The sequence below is a fragment of the Sylvia atricapilla genome, chromosome 4 (genome assembly GCF_009819655.1).
Source record: "Sylvia atricapilla isolate bSylAtr1 chromosome 4, bSylAtr1.pri, whole genome shotgun sequence".
Lineage (NCBI taxonomy): Eukaryota > Metazoa > Chordata > Aves > Passeriformes > Sylviidae > Sylvia > Sylvia atricapilla.
Window position 1 is genome coordinate 43,576,691 of NC_089143.1, and position 20,839 is coordinate 43,597,529.

Here is a 20,839-nt window from a genome sequence, read left to right on the forward strand (position 1 = left end):
CCCTTTCCTCACTTCCATGCCTTTCAGCCTTCCCAAGACATGTTTTGTTCATTTGGTTTTAATTCAGTCCCAGTTAAGTATCTTAGTGCCAAAACAATTCCTGTGTGGGCAAAGAAAGAAGCTTGTGATGCAGGCATCAACTGGTCTTTGTGGCCACATTTGTTCTGGTAGGAGCAGCAGCCAAAGGCTGTTCTGAGTCCCAAGGCCAAGTGACCTGGCACAACTTGTGTCCATGCAACTAAATTAATTTATATCACCCAAACAGGATGACCTAATCCAAACTTACTTCTAGGAATACTCCCTGTCCTCTAATGTTTCTTTTGAAACTCTATCTAAAACTCTGCCAGGTGGTATTCTGTACAGGCAGGCAGTGCAGGCCTCCACCTTTGCCCTGTCTGTGAATGATGGCTGTGGGTTTCACCTTGTCAGCCTGTGTCAGGTGCAGGCAGTGACTGGCACAGATCTTCTCTGTGAGCTCCCACCAATTCTAATTCTTGAGCTTTGTGATACTAAAGTTTCTAAAGCTCTGTAAAGGTCTTCAGGCATTGTGCTTGTACAGATGGACTGATAGAAAAACCACAGAATTTATAATTTTCAAAGAAAAAGTAGAAGAGGAAACCAATTGCAAAGGAGAAATTCTTTATGTATCTCCAATAATGACAAATTAAGGAACTGAAAATACTGGCTTTCTTAATGCATACATATTTTTATAAATTATTTTCTACCAAAATGTTTCTAAATTTAAGTGAAAACTATCACAATGGAATGTGCCAGAGAAGAGCCTTGTTATCAAAAGAACTTGTTACCAAAAATCTTAGGAGAATAAAACTGAAGGAGCAATGTACAAAACTTTTGTGTTTATCAAATACATTTTAAATCAACTCACGTGTGAGTCAAAAAGCATGAGTACCACCACGTCCTCTTTCAAATGAAAACTAAGTTAAGATCTGAGGAGTCTTTTATAGAATACACTAAGTAAGGATGTCCTGCAGCGCTTTTCAAATCTACGTGTGACGTAAGAGCTTTCTGATTTTTCATAAAAGCCACCTCCACTGATAAAAATAACATAAAGGGAAAATAGTTTAAGTTATAGCCTACTGACATGGCTTCTTCAGTCATGGGAAAGGAAGAAGATTGATAATTACACTGTGAGTAGCTGCGGTATTTTACAAACTGCAGGCAGCCAGCTTAGGTAGCAGAACACATTTGTGTTTATTCTGTGTATAGACATTGGCTTTTATAACACAAACAGGCTCAAAAATCACAGGCACTTTGTTTTAATGAGAAATAGTTTCAGTGGCTTCATTGTTATCTCTTGTTGTCTCCCTGCAGGTCAAAGCAACAGATGCAGATGCTGACCAGTTTGGAGAAATTGAGTATTCTCTTTATGATGGATTTAATTTTTATGAAAAATCCAAAGCTTTCCAGATTGATCCACAGACTGGTCAGATCTTTGTGTCTCAAGACATTGACAGAGAAGAAGATCCAACCACTTATGATCTCTTAGTAAAAGCTACAGATGGGGTAAGTTTCACCTTTTTGTACTGCCAGATTTTTGAATGCATTTGCCAATTTGAGTGTCTGGTATACTTTCAAATGAGAATGTAGTAACTGTGTAAAAATTGCATGAATTTGAATAAAATGTATTATGCTTAAAGAGTGCAGAAAATTATATTCATGAACTGTGAATTTTTTACCCAAATTAATAAAATCGGCTGTGAAATGCCCAATGACTCCTAAATAAGGTTTGGAAAAATGTTCCTAGGATGTGTTACTTCTTACTAACTTCCCTCCTTCTATTGGAACCACTTGACTCCAAGTTACTTCTGCTTCCTGCTTTCAAGATCACTGCAGCAGTAATAAGGCAGTACCATAGGCTAGAACTGCATGGCTACTGTGGGTGGCAGTGACTTTCCTGGGTAAATTCCTTGTCTTTTCTAGCTGGCTGATGCCATTGCTGCTGCTGTGGCTGGGTGCAGCCTCCCAGCAGCTGCATGTCTAGTAGTTTCCCCAGTTTACAAGATCTGGTGCTTGGAAGTGGGTATTTATTGTACAGCAAGGGCAGGGTAGTTATATGTGCCTGAAATAGTCCATTGCAGATCCTGGTAAGGAGGGCGAGGAGACATTTGCTGTGGTGGGAATATATTAAGATGTCGGGAATGGACACCTTGCCTACCTGATGCCATGTAACAAATTTTCCTAGTAAGCTCCAGAAAAATAATGGAAGATAACTATTTATTATATTATATTCATTACAACATATTAATTTCATGATCTGCTCGGTGATTTGCAGTCTGAGGTGGTTTGCATTGTGAGGCTCAGTCCATGCTTGTCTTTACCTTCTTCAGCTCAATAGTGAATTGTGAAGAAGTTGAAGAAAATGTTATTGGTTGCCTTCAAATGTTACAATTAACATGAGGACACTTTTCAAAATGTTACTCAGGTCACATTTTGCAGTACAATTTGTCCCAAAAAACATTGAAATTCAATTATAATAGGCTATGGAGTTTTCTTACTTTGAATATTAGACTTGCATTTAAGATAATGCCCTAAGTGTATCTAATACAAATTTTAAAAAATGCAGTTGTGCTAGACATGCTGTAGTTTTCATTGAAATGCCTGTAGTTTTTGTTACTGTACACTGAAGAAAGTTAGTGACATATGTTTTCCATATTCATGAGTAAATGAATTTAAAGAGCTGCAGTTGATGGTTGTAAGTAATTATTTCATTTTGAGAATGTAGCCATTGAGGTTATATCTCTGATTTGATGAATTCAGATATTTATGTAACAGTTAAACAATCTGTTTTTTTCTTTAATTGCCACAATTCAGTGTTCATTTTCAGAGGCTACAGAAATATTCTTTTATTAATATTGCCTTTAGCAGTGTGCTTTTTCTTCCTCATAGCTTTTTTTAGAGGAGAAAAAATTACATGAATATATTTGTATGCTTGTTTCTATACTCATCTGATTTGGATGTCTAATAACTTGACCCTTCTCATTGCAGGGGGCTTGGACTGGACAACCTTTGAAAGGTCTCTTCCTACTCAAACCATTCTGTGATTTTAATATAAGAATATAAGAGTGGGTTTTTCCAGGACAGTGCCTGTAATGTCTAGAGCAGAGGTAGTTCTATCTGACCATTTTGGAATTTCATTTGTATGTGATTTCTGTCTTCAAAATTTATGCTTGAGTTTAGATATTCGAACTTTGGAGAGTAAAGTAGTCTGTATTGAAATGTATAACAGCAGAAAATTATGCATTGTGTTATACTTCATTTCATTTTTCCTCTCATTCACATGTTTTGAAGCTGTATAAATGTAAAGGACACATACATGTCTGGAATATCAAGATTAGTCATTAATAAAGGGTATATGAGAGCAGGACAATAGCAGTGAAATTCTGAAAAGTTTCTAAGATATTCAGTCTGGTACAGGAAATTATTTTGAAAATATTAAAGAAAATATGTTTGCATGAAAAAAGCTCAGTGCCTTAATTTTTTTATTTAAATTACTGCTCTATTGATAAATCTTACCTCAAAGAAAAATAGTCGAAGCATTGAAACTATAGGGTATTTAGTTTTTAAATCCCTCATTTGGGGACCTTGTGTTTTCAGAAGTTTGATAATGGGGAGAAAAGTTCAGGTTTTTATTGCCTTGTTTGTGACAGGCAAGGATTGGTGTTCTTACTGGAAGTCAGCACTTTGTAGAGGTTTGCCCATCTGACGCCTAAATATTTAAGCACCTGAACTCAATATCAGCTTTTCAAAACTTTCAGTGCACCTGAACTTGTGTTGACCAACTCTGTACCTTTAAATCAGAGTTGTAGTAGAATATATATTTACTGACAATCTGCTGCTGATTTTGATGGATTAAAGATGTTAGACATGGGGCTCAGAGTAGAGGCTGTGATCAGGGGAGAAATGTGCACAGAAAAGAGAGGAAGAATGAAGGGTCACTTGAGACAAAGGAGGGTAGAGAGATGAAAAGGAAAGAAAATAACACAGTTAATTAGAAATCAGGAGGAAAATAAAGTTCTTTCCAGGTGGTGTGCAGTTTATCTTACAGCAAAACTATCAGTTTCCTCCACCTGTTCCTGGCTACTGCATTTCATGGCTTTAGAGCTTGTCAGTCATGTCTTTTATGCATTGTGTAGAAAATGTAAGGAGTGGACTTAAATTGCACATAAGAGCCTATGGAGAGGCAGGTGGAAGACAGTTTCTGTTAAACTGGTTTTAAATAAACATCCTGTGGGAGTACTCTCACTGATGAAGCAAAGATGAAAAGTATCCCTGTCTCTTCTATATGAAATGGTAGGTCTTCAGTTTTTCAGCTCCTTCATCACCACTGCAAAAGGTTCAGTACACCTTCAGCAGGTGTTAGTGACTCTTACTGCCTTTCTGCATAGAGAGACCCTTTATCTCTTGCTTTTTGGTTATCCACCCTGCCTACCCAATTTTCTTTTGTCTTTTACACTGAGGCAAGTGAAACCTAGATATAAACACTTTGCACTCACAGACAAAGCTTCTGAAGAACCTAAGGCTTTTGAAATAATTTGAGACCTCTCTGTCCACTTGAACAGCATTACAACTTCAAGACAACATATCCTTTAGGCTTACCCAAAAAAGCCTTTATGTCAGAGATTCTGTATCTAACAGTTCAGTCTGGAACAAAAATTTGACAGCATGGTTCAGTAGGAAAAACTTTGGAGGCTATGATGAAAATCTTGATGGAGATTTAAGCATTTTAGAGCACTGAAATTAAGAAATACAGCTGTTCAAAATAGCATAATTTCTACTTATTAAGACAAAGAGGCTCCCCCACCAAAGGCAGGGTAAATTTTTTTAAAAAAATATTGATAAAGAGGTCTGCTAATAGCTTCAGCTATTCACACAAATTTGATTATTCTGAAGTAATGAAAACATTGATTGTTGTTATTTTGACTTGATGGTAGTATATGTCCCTTTTTCTTCCATGAAGGACACAACCCTCAGGACTCTGACAAAGAAGTCATTGTAATTGTTACTTTTTGTTGCATCAGGGAGTACAACAGTCGTTAAAAATACTTGAAGATAAGGGATTTTAAAATGAACAGCTCTAGCTTTCTGTTGCTTGTTAACATGTTTTGACAATGTAATTTTCTGTCAGCAATATACTTTATATATGTCAGCCTTCATATTTTGGAAAAACTGTGTTTTGCTTGCTTCTGAGTAAAGGAAAGATAGCCACATCATTAGCAATAAAAGGAGTTTTAGTTCCTTCTCAATTGGAATGATACTTTTTTACTTGTCAGAGCAAGAATTGGGCCATAACCAGTTAATGAGTTATTAAGTAAATATCATATGTGGCATGTGAAGGTATACCCTGCTTCTTCAGGAAAAGAAAGTTCTGCCTCCATTGTAAAACTTGGCCAATCTTCTTAGAGAATAGGTTACTCTATATGCGTAGAGTTAATAATTTAAAAAGACTTTTCAGTCTTTACATAACTCTGTATCATGAATACAAATTGGCTGAAGAGTGGGGTTTGGGGTTTTTTCATGTCTGTTTATCAGTAGTGAAGCTTGAAAGAAACAGTTTAACACAAGCTCTTGTGAGTTTGGTTTCATGCTGTTCCAACCATTGTTTTTTAGATGCTTTTTATTCTTGACCTCAATTCTTCCCTGGTCTTCCCTTAAAAATACTTCTGATTTCTGTTCTAAAGTACCTGAAAGCCGTGGACACACAGAGCATCTTCTGACAGTGAGCAGAGCACATTCCCCTTCCCCTGCCTTCCCTTTTAGGTCCTGTGGACGGATTTCCTCATCATGGAAATCAAGGTCCTGGCAAAGAGGCTTGCCCTGAAGAAGGGGTGTTGGCATTGGGCTCACTGCCTTCTCCGTTTCTCCATATTGGCATGGGGTTTTGTGGTAGTCCCAGTAATTTGTAGGCTGATGACTGTCCTTTAGAGTCCTGGCCCCCAGGCAAGAGTCCTGGCTTTTGGCTGCCTGTGCAGCAGCATGAGCCCTGGAAATGTGCCATGCTTTATTTTCTTCAGAAGCACACCAGGAGGATGTGGGATAGATCTCCTTGTTTGTGGGCGAAACACAGACACATGATGCACAAGATCATCTTAGTTTTCCACTTACTTGAGCCTTTATGAAAATGTCACTGCACCAATAGTGGTAACATTACAACACAGAAGAAAAAAACCAAAAAACAGGGCAAAGCAAAAATAAATATGAAAATATAGAAGCAAATGCTGATGGTATTTTTTTTTTCCAAAAATAAGTCTGAACCTGTGGACACATTATGCAAGCCCTCAAAGATCATTTTGTGGGAGACTGTTATATGGCTAGGTAAGTCTAAAGGAGTCATATCCAGTCTGAATCTTTGGATAGGTTAATGAAGGTCACGTTTAAAAATAATTGATGTGAACAGTTGGATTGCAGAATTATGCAATGTACTTGGTTTTGGGTTGGCTTGGTTTTCTTTGTATCACAGCTACTGTGACTGCAAAATGAAGTTTGCTCTAGCTCAGCAGAGTTTGTCATGTGTATGCATGAACATCTGATCTGTGTCAGCAGTTTCCCTAAGTGGCTGCTACAAGCACAGCATGCTCAGTGTGCCTTTGAAGAGCTCAGGATTCTTCCTCCGTCTGTATTTTAATGTACTGCATAAAGCACAGGCTTTGTACATGCCTGTGCTGCCTCGTGCCTCTGAACGTGCCAGTGCCTCAGCATTCACTGTTATCTCTGCCACAGTGGACCTGCTTTCTTTTAAAAATGCTTGTACTTCCTATGGCTGTAAAATAAGCTTGGAAATATGAACCCCTCCAAACTCATGCAGGGAGTCCTCTTGAGAAGTAAATTGTCATTAGTTTCACTCAGTTGCCTGTGGGTCTACACTTCAGCACCCCATAGAACTGTCTTTTTTGCAGATTGGCACAAAATTCAGTGCTTTGTCATAGCAAATCAGTATTTTCCTGTAGCACAGTCTGATAAACCAGCTTACAGTTGCTCATTTTTTCTCCAGTTTTACTCCAGAGCAAGGCTAAATGTAGTCCCATGTGATATTTTAGTGGGCTTTTGAAGGGCATGTGTCAGTAAATTGAGGATAGATCTCGTTGACAGCAGCCTGACAGGTCAGCTTTTGGCTGTCCTGCACTGCTTTTAGGCCGTGTCCCTGGTTGAAAAAGCCTCATATTCACCCTTATGAGGATCATGCTTTTACATCTCAAAATTTCATAGAGAGAAGTTATTCCTATTTTACTGGAGCACCAGTCACTTGAGGGGCATGTCTTTCTGGGGCATAACACGCTGACTTTTATCTGTGAAGGAATAAGTGGGGTGTTGGTGATGTCAGCAGAAGCAGGTGAGGTTAGACTAGCAAGGTTTTTGATGTATGGTGCTCATTAGCATTAACAAAAGTGACTTTGTGTTCAGGCCTCGCTGTTGTAGAGAAGCTGAATTTCTCTATGTACTTGATCAGCCCTTGGTGTTGTGCTGCGCATGCAGCTTGCTTGTGTGCTGTGTTTTGGGGTTTTGCAGATACTGTAAGTTGCTTTCAATGGACATTTTCATTGATAAATATTGTTGCAGCATGTTCTGTTTCCTAGTGATGGACTGAAGCCAGTTGTGTACCATCCTATTTTAAAAATTGATGTTGTTTTTGGTTTTTTTTTTTTTTCATTTATCCAACAGGGTGGTCTGAGTGCCCAAGCTTTTGTTCGCATTGAGATAGAAGATATTAATGACAATCAACCTGTCTTTGAACAAGACATCTATGTGACAAGTATCAGCAGTCACACACAGCCGGGAACAGAAGTCATCAATGTTGTTGCCACAGACAGAGATTCGGGAATTTTTGGTATTGTCACATATGAACTGGTTCCAGGAGAATTTTCTTCTTTTTTCACAGTGGATACATCCACAGGTACTGTATCAGTCTGTGATTCAGAAAGGTGATAATTATACAAGATATACATTTTCCTTGATGATGCTTTTTGTATTTGGGGTCATGACATACGGGTGAAACCTAGATTCTGATGGAAAATAATTCTAGAGGTAGATAGGGTTTAGGTTTAATATTAAACTTCTACATTCACTGGAATGAGCAGAAGAATGGAAAACATAGTACATGCCAGCACAATGAAGAGCAAGAAGCATCCCACTTATCCACTACTTTTGGCCCTAAATATATTGATCGTTGTGAGAAATAATAAAACATTGCTCTTTTTACAAAAATATCTGCATTTCTGAAATTCTTAGGCTTCCTCTTGAAGAGCAATAAAACATCCTTCAAGATGCTCCTCCTTTCATTTCATCTCTGTTTCTGTTCTAATCCTCCTCTATCCTATGTGCTAGGATAAATCCTCATCTGATCAGTCTTAGAAGGCATATTTGCTTCCCTGTTTGACTCAATGTTTACCTTTGTGTCTTTTACTTGAGGGCCAGCTCTTGCATGTGAATGTATCCTGATTCAACAGATGGTCATGGTACAGATTATTTTATATGTTTTAAGAGCTTTTTAGATTGTGGTATGTGTGTGTATATAATAGCTTTTTGGCATACAAAATCTTGCAAGGATCTATTCTTTAAAAAGGTGTCTGTTTTGACACAGTTCCCAAAACATTCTGATGAACAGAAAAAACTAATCTTCTTAGGAAGTCAGACTGCTTGTCTTGGCTATTTCAGAATTTATTTAACTGTGGACTCTTAACTACCTGTCAGGTCAGGTTCTCAGGGGCATAACTGATGTCAAAAATATGTAGGTCAGTCAATAATTAGGGAGCTGGATCTCCACAGGCATTTAACCGGTCATTTTAAAACTGTCCCATCAGGCTTGTTGAAGAGAGCCCCTATGGATCACATTAGCAGCGCTGGCTTTGCAGCAGCCCTCTGCTGAAAGAAAGCCTTTTGAAAGGCTTCTTCCTTGGATTGTGACCTTTTGGCCTCTCTTTCCAGTTTGGCACTTTGTATAGGAAAAATGTCATGCTTAATGATGAAGACTCTATAAGCTTGTAAGTTACTATTACCTTGTGGATCTATCATGGTATTTTATCAAAGGCACACCAAATTCAGGGTGAAGTTGCTTGAGGTCATTATTGCTGACATTTCATGATGAGAAAAGCACTTAGGTCAGACACTATTCCCAGCATTATAGTGCTTGGAATCTGATTGCACTTAATCAGATCTCCTGGGTAATTCACAAGGTCAGGCTGTGTCTAATTTTAACTTATTAATATTAATGCTGTGAACATTTTTTTCTGAATACACTTTTTCTATTTATATTCTTCCACATCTACTGACAATAGTGCCTATGCTCAATCACTGCTGAGGCAAATGATTTTTAAACTATTAGAAAAAATAAACATTTTAAACAAAAAAACCCCTCACATTAAACTTACCAGTTTATCACACAGAAATTTTGCAATCTTTGAGCACCAAAACCTGTTCAGTATTCAGAGAGATGAAGCAATTGGCTTGCTGTTAGGGCACAGAGATTTTGAGCTCTTCCTCTTTACCTTGCATTACAACAGAGACATTTCCCAGTGTTCATTGTGCTAAAGCTGTCTTCATATGCTCTGATATATGGCCTAATTTAGCTGTGCCTCTCTGAAGGTTATGTGAGAGACTTCATCTAGTTAGCTGGGCTGCATTTTGTGAACAGAGGGCAGTGGAAAAGCATGGAACAGGCATACTCCAGGAGATGGATGCTCAAACCAGAAAGCCAAATGAGATGATTTTACAGTTTGGTCTTTGTTTTTCTGATCTTACATATGTGCAGTCTGTTACTGGTGTGCTCTGCAGTTTTTCAAATTTATGGTATGGCATATCCTGTTTTATCTGCTCTTCTCATTATTAGAGGACCTAAACAGAGGGACAATGATGGTGTTGGAATTCTGTGCATTTGCCTGCCCGATAAGTTTTATTTTTTAATTTTTTTTTCTCACTGATGGAACATTTAGAAAAGAGAAATGAGAATCAGTGCATTAGTAATTTTGACTTAGTCTGTTCATTATCACCCGTTAATATTTTATGTGGACAGAGATATTTTCAGCATTATGAGATTTAAAATAATTAGTAGCAAGCAGTTTGTCACATTACACTATGAGACATTAAGATATATGCAAGATGATGCTGTTGTCCATGACATATGCAGGTTGGTTTTTTTTTTTTTTTTTTTTTTTTTTTTTTTTTTTTTTTTTTTTTTTTTTTTTGTTGTTGTTGTTGTTTTTTGTTTGTTTTGTTTTGTGTTTTTTTGGGTTTTTTTTGTTTTTTTGGTTTTTTGGGGTTTTTTTCCCATTTTCTCTTTTTTTTCATGAAACTTTAACTCACTGTAATTTTCTTCAGGGATGTTTGTTGAGTGCTGCACTTAGAATACTCACTAGAAATTAACTCTTGAATTTTTGGAAGAGAAATGTATAAAACAGAAAAATAACAATTGAAACCCAAATTCTTCACTGCTATGGCTTGCTTCTGCCTCTTGTTTGTTAAAGCTCTTAGTTTTTCTATGAGCTGTGTTCAAAATATCCTACCAGTTGGTCAACTCCTGACTGTATAGAATCTAACAATACTGGTTTTGATGCATCGATATCATGAGGCTGAGGCACATCCAGGCTCTTTGAAGGGGCTCCGTCTTTTGTTTCAAGCATTGGGACATGTGAATGTTGTAAATAGATAAATTCAGTAGGAGTGGGAAGGAACATCCTTTCATTGACCAGACAGATATTCCACTCATTTTTTTTTTTTCTGATTGAGATTTTATTAGTTATATTTGTTTGCTGTTTTATTGTTTGTGATATGCTCTTGTACTCATAAATAACATTTATTGTTTCGATTTTTGAAAAAGTTGAAGTGTTTTTCATTTGATTGATGATAGACTTTCCACAAGGAAAACCACTTTAAGAACTATGTAACTAGAAAAATGTATGGATAGGAAACTGTAAACCAGCTCCTCTGCTGGTTCGTGACTCTTGCTATCATTTGTTTCTAGTGTTGGTGTAAACAACATCTTGGCTTCATTATGTTGCCTTTTGTAGCTATCTGATCCGTGCATGATCTGTGAACAGTACTTGTGAATTGATTAGAACAGGGCAAGTTGAAGAGCTCTTCTGGCTAAGAAACTGTTTGAGCTATGTTTGTTTATTCTCCCATTGTTACCTAACAAGCTATCTGAAAGACAGTGTATTTATAGTTATGGCTGAGCTGGTAATTAAAAATGTAAGTCACAGAATGCAATCTTAAGTGTGGCAGAAAACCTATGCAGTGCTTAACTTTTAGACTGTAGGATTAACAAAAGAATTTGTTAAAATCCATTACAGTAACAACGTTAATACTTACCTTCACCCAAGGGCATGTAATTAATTTTCCCATTGATCTTAGTGATGCCGTTTTCAAGAGATGGATAAAAAGATGATTATCATCATAGCTCTGGTTCAGGGAAGTTGTTTCAAACCAACAAAATTAATATTAGTCCTTGAAAATTATTCTGGACCAGAATGTGTGACTTTGTGTCAATCTTCAGGTAAACAGTCTGTTCATTGTCTTAAAGCAAATCCCCTAGCTAGTCCCTGTGTGCAAAGAAAACTACCATGAAGGCTAAGCAAAAGGCAGCAGCCACTGGTTTGTCTTAATGTGAATATATTTGTTGTTTAAACCTAGCATGAAAATGATGTAGAGAAAGTATTATTCTCTCAGTGTATGTTACACCAGTATAAGCACTTAATTTAGCATGTTTCTTTCAACTCTGCGAGATATTTAGGCTCGTGTTTCTGTGATTCCTACCTAAATTAGATGCCTAGAACAAAGGCTATGACCTTCCTTTCGTGTATTTTATAGAGAATGTTTTCTCTGAACATGGTGGATGGACCTGGGCTGGATGCCAAGTGCCCACCAAAGTCACTCTATTACTCCCCTCCTCATTTGTACAGGGGAAGAAAATGATGACAAAAGGCTTGTGGGTCAAGAAAAAGGCAGGAAGAAATCTCTCAGCAATTACTGTCATGGCCAAAAGATATTTAATTTGAGGAAGTGACTTTAATTTATTGCCAATCAAATGAGAGGAGAGTAATGAGAAAAAAAAACTGCATCATAAAAGATGTTCCCCTCCACCTCCCCTTCCCTTTTCCTGTACTTCAGTTCCAATTTTCTCTCTCTCCTCTGGCCACAGCAGCACAGGAGGATGGGGAATGCTAACTGTGCAGTTCATCACAGGTTGTCTCTGCTGCTCTTTTCTCCTCACACTTTGCTTCTGCTCCAGCACAGGTCATTTCAACAGGGTCCAGTCATTCAGGAACATAATGATCTAGTGAGAGTTTCCTGTGGGGTCACAAGTCCTGCCAGAAAACCTGCACCAGTATGAACTTCCCACGAAGTCACAGCCTTCTTTGGGCATCCACCTGCTCCAGTGATGGATCTTCCATGGGCTGGGGATGGATCTGTGCTCCACTGTGGGCCTCCACAGGCTGCAGGGGGAGAGCTGCCTCACCATGGTCTGCACCATAGAAGCCACTCGTGTAGCCCCCACATGGCCAAACCCTTGCCACATAAACACAGTACACTGAGATATTTGGAGATCTCTCCATTGATTTGGAGATACTTGGATCACTCTCTTGTTATAGTATTCCCTGTTACTTACTTACACCAAAAAACACATTTTGAGGAGAACAGGAAAGCCTTGTTGCAAGAGCTGGTTAGTAGTTGAACATGAAAAAAAAATTTACCAAAGGAGTACAGCTCCTGCAAAATGAACATTCTTTTGAGGAAATTTTGCTAAAAACCTGCTCCCTTTAAGATGCACTATAATTTCGTTTCAACAGAAAAGCAAAGAGCATCATGTGACTAAAATGTCTGTAGAAGATGTAGAGCAGTCTAGGAGCTTAGTCTCTTGATGAAGAAGGATGAATACACCTAAAGATCATGCAAATTTAAGAATATAAGTACCTTAGCCAACAGCCAAATTTAATTCCAGCATCCTATCACTTTAGCAGTGCCTAGTAATGGACATAAGAAGAGGAGTTGTGTAGAGCTTGTACAGAACAGTGCCTCACTTGTGTGTGTTTCTTGTGGCAGTGTGCATTTTAGTGCTGTAGTACTTTCAGTACAGCACTATGGAACCATATGGAAATGCAACTTGATGAGAAACTAACTTGCAATAAACTTTGGTTTGATTCAGAATAGATTCATTCCAGTTAAGGATGCTGAAAATTTTTGTTTTATTAAAAAATAGAACTTTTTTTTTATAGATGCATCTTAAGAAATTTTAATTGCAGATGCATCTTAGGAAATTTTAATTGCATGAAAAAGTTTTGCTTTATTTTTATTGCAATATGGGTTGAAAAGTAATGTTGAAATACCAACATTTTTTTTATGGGGGGGGAAAGACCCCAAAACTTTACTTAACTCCATTTATTGTACAGTGTTTAATATATAGCAGATTGTACTAGGCATCAAATTAAAATGGGGATACACCCTTTCTAAAGAAAACAAGGCCATATTTATGATGATTTACGATGTTTTTGTATAGTATTGTATGAAAAAATAGTTTATTTTTTAATGACTTGGTATTTTCTTACAGCATGTAGTACATTTGCTAAACATATGAAGAGCTTCACATAAATAGCATTTAAAATTAGGAGTGTTTCAGTTTGGAACATTTTGAGGCCACTTCTTTTTTTAAACTGCAGTTTCTTCAATTACTGTCTTTCTGATCTGTCATATGATATTGATAGTGTATTTGGAATGCTGCAAATCAGAGGAATACGCCTGAGATGTTGGTTTAACACAGCATGTTTTCACCTTTGAAGAAGTTTGAGTTAAATCAAAAAGGAAGAATTAGTGATCTCAGCTGAGTTATTTGTAGATATTTATCTTCACTGAGATCTCATCTAATGAGAAATTTACCATAAAGGATGCAGAAAATAGTATATTGTCCTAGGAGCCCATGAAACTTGCTGTGCTATGTGTAAGGGTGCAGATTTTGTCCCTGGAAGAAAGCTGTGTAGCAGACCAGCATGAAAAAATATCCATACTGCTACCTCCTAATGTTTTTTGTTTGTTTGTTTGTTTGTGTTTTTTGTTGATTTTTTGTTTTGTTTTGTTTTTGTTTTTTGTTTTTTGGGTCTTTTTGTATAAAATCCAATCGAATCAACCATCTACAAAGGGAAATATTCCTACAAGCTATGTGCCAAAAACTCAACCATGCAATAGTGGGGTGTACATGAGATTATTGTGCATAAAAGAATGCAAAGTATTAACAAAAATACTCTGGCCCACCCTCCTTTCTCCTGGTTAAGCCAATGTCTGATCTCAGAAACAGAAGAGCCCACCAGAGGCAAAGAGCAAACTTTCATGGCATTGCACAGATAATGTGGCCTGATTAAAATGTTGAAAAAGAAAAAGTTATGCCCAAACCTCTCATTGTAGAGGAGAGGAATAATGTGATATTTATACAGTGAAATTCAGACAAGCAACTCTTTTCTTTGCTAGAGACTGTATGGGTCTCAGAGTACAGGATTTGTGTTCTCAGTAACCAAAATAAAAGAATAAAGTGGCAGGTCACACCAAGGGAGCAGACAGCTGTGACACAATGTTAGAATGAATGTAGCAGGGAAGGGTGTGCAGAGAAAATCAGTTAATGTAAATGAAGAACATCTGTAATGTTTTGTAATGCTCTTAATATAAGAGCAGCAAACATATCTTCTTTGGCTTATAGCAGGCTTCATTGTGTCTTTGCCCTGATAAATCTTTTTGTTCAGTGCCTTTAAAGAAATGCCATCCCTGTTACCGTGGCAGTTGAGTTTTGTTACCAGGTTGTGCACTGAGCTATTTTTGGATCTAGAGGCTGGAAGCTTGATTGAAAACATCCTTGATTAAAATAATGTTTTTGGAAAACTTTGGTAAGCTAAGCAAGGGAAGGTGACCTGTTGAGAAGGTGTGGCAGGACTGGAGCAATGCAGATTGTCGGGGGAGGTCTCTGTCTTTTGTTTTTGAAAACACAGCAATTCACCAGGCCAAAGTCCTGCTTACTGGTGTAAGCTTTGATTTCTGGATGGACCCACATTCGTGTGAGAGTGTTTGCTTTGTACACAATCAGACAACAAACATGCTCTGAGTTATGATTAGGTTAAAGGAAATAAGCCAGGGTGGAAACAAAGGAAGTCTCCTTGCAATAGCAAATGATATCTCTTTAGTTATCTGCTTCACTGAAAAAGTAGAATTTTGTTGGGATTTTCATGGTGTTGCTTGTTTGTGGATTTTTAGGGAATAATTATTGAAACATGTAGTACTACAAAATAGAGAAAGCTAAGAGGCACCTGATCTTCTAAACTAGCAAAATATAGTCTCTAGGAACATAAAAGTTTGCATCCTGAATTGCAAGACTTTGTCTGAAAAGCACTTGTATCATCTAGGCTCAGTTTTCTCTTATACAAAACCACTCTAGTACTATATTCATGCCCTCTTTTGCTCAATATTAGAGGCTGATGCTCAGGTGGGTACTCTGTGAATAATGGAACTGCTGTAATTAGAAATTCATATTTTATGTGTTGATGAATACCTTTCAGCTCACTAAAACTCTCTGCTTTAGTGTACAAATTCTTTGTATTTGAAATAGTAGAGTCATGCTTCTTGCGGGAGCTGCAAGGTTAAAACTGCTTACATTACTTTATAGATCCAGGTACTGGTTTGTTGTGGAGACTCCCAACATGATCAGGGTCTGATGAAGTGCTCTGGAACAGACTTTCATGTGCTAAGCAAATTATATTGTCATTAAACACTGTATGTTTGTATGTGGTTGTAGACACAAAGTATCTACTGGTTGTAGACACAAAGTCCTTTTATATCTATTTCTCTTTCTAAGAGGAAAACTATGAATTGAGCACAGGAACCTGCTACAGAGGGGCCAGTGTTGAAAGCATCTCCAGTGTAGGGGTATGAGACCTGTAAAGTACAAATGTAGCCAGAAGATTGATATGGGTTTGGTCAGTTATTTTCTATAAAACCATTTAAACACTGAATATTTTCAAGCTGAAGAAGTCCTCTTCTTTGCTGAAATGCAAACCAGCATTTGTGCCATCAAAAGTAAGCTTTTTCAAGACTTTTCATGGGAGCTAAAGCTATGTGTATGACAGCAGGTAGACTGTAAATAACAATATAATTCCTTATTAATTCCTTCCTTCCCCTGGCAGTTATTAAATCAGATATTCAGTGTATATGGCAGTGTTGCTATGGTTACATCAGGAATGCAGCTTCACTAAAAAAGGTGCATTTTAAGGACAAATTAAATGCTACAGCTGTAACCTGTATGCAGAGCCAAGATGACAGTATAGACAGTAAGTTGGATAAACCTAAATAGAAATGTCAAGCAGAAACACTACCATTCTTCCTTAAAACAATGCTAATTTTAATGTTAATGCAAAATGCATGCCTCCTAACTGCATCCATCTTCATCGTCAAGATGAGTACAGACAAGGATCACTCTTTCTGTCCTCATCTTGAAGTTTTTTCTGACACATAAGAAGCGAAGCTATGTGGGAACCCCTGCACTGGGAAGCTGCTGAGCTGGGGTGGCTGTCTGGGCAGATCAGTGGGTCAGCTCTGACCTGCACAGTAATGAACAGAAGGTCCAGTGGCTGGCTTTGAAGGTGAACTTGGGTGAGGAACCATTTGGCCATCTGCTTGTTGTCTGAGCTGTGTCAGGTGATGCCAGCTGGCTCATCCTAGGCTATTTGCTGAAGAAATAGTGCCACCATTTAAAGTTTGTTAGGGTGTTTGATTTCAAGGGCTTAGGTAAAATCACTGGTAACTGTTGATTTTTTCCTCTTGCCATGTTCTGAAGTTGCTTTTTCATGAACATTTCATGAACAATGATACAATATTAGAAGCCATGCAAGTATAAATACCTATGCAATCCAGACTTCATTACTGAAGCTGGTGCATTTGGCGCATCTCGATTTTTATCTTTGCAGCACTTGACTAGTAGAAAACATTTGGTTTGCCTACAAATGGTTATAAATGTAGGGCTGATTTTTTTGCTTATGAGAGAGCCATGTGCAAAAACAGATTTTCAAAATGCTCAGCGGGAGATGTGTGTGGAAATAGTCTTGGGTTAACAAGTATGATTTTTTTTTCCCATACAAAAAGTTCTTTTGGTGAGTGAATCTGCTTTGGTGCTGTATTCTGTTATAAGATTAGGACTGAACACAGGATCATGAATATAATAAAAAATGTATTTTAAAAGAATCATTTCATGTGGATTTCCTGCCTTTAACTGTTGAGAAACAGCAGTTAACCCATTTGTGGAGTAGGGTGCACCTCCACAAAAATAAGAACAGCAAAATCCCATGAGAAATTTTGCCATTGCTAGAGGATGCACTGTTCTTCATTAGTCCATTTGCACTTTCTGGGTGAGTAGGCACAAAGTGAAGAGCAAGACGACTTGGGAATTCATGAGCTACGATGTACAGTGAGTGAGGAAGTATGAAGCAGATGAAGGAGTTGGCAGTCATGATTTTGCCTTCAGTAGTACTAGTTCTCCCCATACATTCAGTCCTCCAAACCATTGTAATGATTTCTGCTCGTACTTAAGCAGAGATTGTTCTGCAGCAAAATGTCTGTAAATTCCAGCATGGCTGTGCTGACCTGCCTTGGAACAGAGCTGTTCCCAGACTACAGCCTGCAGTGGCAGTTGCTAACATGCATCCAGCATTGCAGGTTCTGCCTGAAATCTGTACCCAGATCATACCCAAGCAGCAGGCAGTCTGTATGTCACGCTTTTCATTTATAAGGGTTGGGATCTGCAATCAGATCTCATCAGTTATACTCATGCGGATCTAGTCAAGAAAATGAGATTGCCAAGGTGTGACTGAGGCTGGATGTTAATGCTTCGTCTGCTGTGTAATTATAGGATTGTTCACCTGTGAAGCAGAATTGATTCCAGCTCTCTCGCATGCAGAATAAGGAATTAATCACAGGTAAAACCTTCAAAGCACTGCAGTGATATAAATATTAATCTGGAAAATGGGAATAAAATGCTTTCAAAGGCAGCAGGTAAAATTATTCATTTATATGATGAGTCAAGCTGTAAGAAAGGTGGCACTTTTCTTAAAGTGGACCCACACCCATGTCTTTGTGGTCTCCTGCTGGGAGCTTCGGTAAAACATTCCTTGTAGAGGAGCTGTCTCATTATTCCCTTTTCATTGTCAATGTTTATAGAAATTGTTTTTCATAATGGAAGAATATGTCCTTTTCCACTGCAACCTAATTGTCTTTTAAGTTCTCTGAAGCCTTGAATTAAAGGCTCCAAATGACTGTGATAATAACATTAATAAGCCCCAATCTTAATTACAGAATGAGGAAGAAAGGAAAACTGTGGTTCATCTTCAGCCTGTTACTTGGTGAGACATGCCTCTATTGAGTTTCACACACTGAACCTATGACTTTTGCAGTTCTTGCTCCTTGCAATTTCCTCTGTGCTTCTGTCTTTTCAGTGTAGTACTCAGGCACCTCCTTCACCCTGCTGCAGCAGGTGAAATGCACCCAGCCAGCCTGCTCTGAGGTGTGCTGGCAGCTGCTTTTGACCCAGGTGGTCCTGACTGTACATTTTTGTCACAGTCTGCTGTTTTACCTAATCATACAGAAAGTGAAATCCCAGATGCCATTTTCTTCTACAGCTTCTTTCCCGTCATGTGGTGCCATAATACAGCCTAATGAGGCATGTTCACCAACATATGGCAGAGCTATCTCAAATGTCTCTATAGATTATGTATCACCAGATGCAAAGTTAATGCCCTACAAATGCTGGAAGAAACAGAATGTACACAGTTATAAGTCAAAAAGGGTTATTAAATTTCTGAATGCTACAGTTTTTGAGGTTGGAGGGAACCATATGGAAAACACATACTTTTAACCTGGATTCTGCCATTGTTCTTATGGTGTCCCTGGTCCTGCAAAAGAGAGCTGAGTTAGTGAGATGTACTTGCCTATTCCCCTTTTTCTCTATGACACAGCAAAACAATGAAAAAAGAAAACAAAAGCTTTTATTAATTTTCTTTTGCTTTCCATAACTGAACTGGCATGGAGTGTGCTGCAATGCGTCTAGGTCAGCAGAGAAGGAGCTTTGGTTCTGAAATATATCTGTTCCATCAGGTCTTCAGAGCTGCTGGAGTGGAGCACTGCTTACTCCACCCTTTGCTAAAGGATGTTGTAAAGTCCTTAGTTACTGCTCCAAGAGTAACATTTTTCAGTTTGATGCTTTCCTGTAGACATCTTCCAGTTCTCTACATACCTCTTGAAGTATCTAAAATGAGAACGATATATTTATATCCTTGTCCATAGAAAAATATCCAGTTGGTCAAATTAGTAACATACAGTCCATTTGATTGATTTAAATTAATTTGACAGAAATTATGTTAAAAATCCATGTGTATATGCTTATCCTCTGGAGAAAAATAGCTAAACTCCTTTTTCCTTCAAGCTGCAATTGCTCAGATTACCTCAGGAAATGCCAAAAGTTTATGTCCTTGAAGGACTACTTTGTTGAGCTGCTTAAGTAAGCATAAAACTTAAACATCAGAAGAAAAAAAATTACAAAGCCAAAATAAGGTTGTTTCTTTGAATTGCATCAGTTGTTAGCAAAGGAGCTGGATCAGTACTGAACCCTGAATCCATCTGTATCACTATTGAGCTTTTAGTGTGGTTTGTCACCACTGGAATAAGTGTCCCTTTTTTGCTAGTGAAAAGCATTTTTCCTTGATCCTGAAGGCACTTTTACTGCATTTTAAGCATGTCAAGACACAGTTTATTATGTCCTAGCAGTATATTTGGGAAGTATACTGCATGTACATTTGAATATATATAAGGTTTTTATTTATTTTCCATTACTCTGCTTAAAAATGGATTGTAGAAAATTCATATTGCAGCTTCACCCTAAATTCTGAGAAGATACATACTCATTGAATCATGCATTGATTCTCCTAAGATGCTTTGAGCTAACTCTGGTTTTATTGTGTCTAACCACCAAATGTCCAACTTGAATAGCAGACATCATCCCTACTAAACTTGTCTTGACAGCCAGGAAGTTATAGAGGTAGCCCAAAGTTTAAAGGTTTGGTTTTACTGAACCACCCGAGTCTTCACCAGCTTCTACAAAAAGCTAGGTGATTTCTTAAAAATATCAGTAGGTATGTAAATGTTGTACCTATTAGTTGAATCACTTGAGTTAACTGCAATTTCACTACTTAGCACACTGTGATTTTAGCATATATTTAGTTAAACTCATTGCTAAGAAAAATTTTCCTGCATATGGCCATCTTTCATCTCCATTTTTATGTTGAAAAACTTACTTTGCAAATACATTATCTTGAGAAATGTACATCCAATGTGCTGTATTTTGGGACTGAACATTTTATTTTCTTTTCAAAGAATTACTTCATACAGTTTATATAAAATGGAATATTTGCAGCTTGCAAATTCAATGAACCTTAGAATTCACTATGGAAGGGTATTTTGACAAAAACTTTTGATCAGACAGCAGGTGATTGCTTCCCAGATACTTTCTACAGAGCCCCCTGCTCCTAAGGTTTGTATTTTGGGGCTTTGACTCCATTTGTGTGGATGTTTTATTTCAGGAGTTACTTATGCAGAATGTCTCTGCACCTTGTTTAAAATAACATTAACTTTACCATTTGCAAAGATAAATTAATCTTTTTTAACAGTACTTTTTCCCATCCCAATGCATTTCCAAATTGCTGTAAATTAGTAGTAGTAGTAGTAAAATATAGCATTGGTAAAGATTTGACTGAATCTGTTTCCAAAATCAGAATTATGGACACTGTGTTTTGAAACAGAACTTGCTGTGTTT

General features: G+C 37.6%; 1 protein-coding gene across 1 annotated transcript in view; it reads left to right on the forward strand.

The window, feature by feature from the left end:
• The first annotated feature begins 1,280 nt into the window (after nucleotides 1-1,280).
• The window catches only part of DCHS2 (dachsous cadherin-related 2), a 60,895-nt gene continuing 41,336 nt past the window's right edge, over nucleotides 1,281-20,839 (forward strand). The window contains 3 exon segments of the mRNA XM_066317692.1: nucleotides 1,281-1,316; nucleotides 1,318-1,524; nucleotides 7,678-7,909. Coding sequence (XP_066173789.1) covers nucleotides 1,281-1,316; nucleotides 1,318-1,524; nucleotides 7,678-7,909 — 475 coding nt within the window.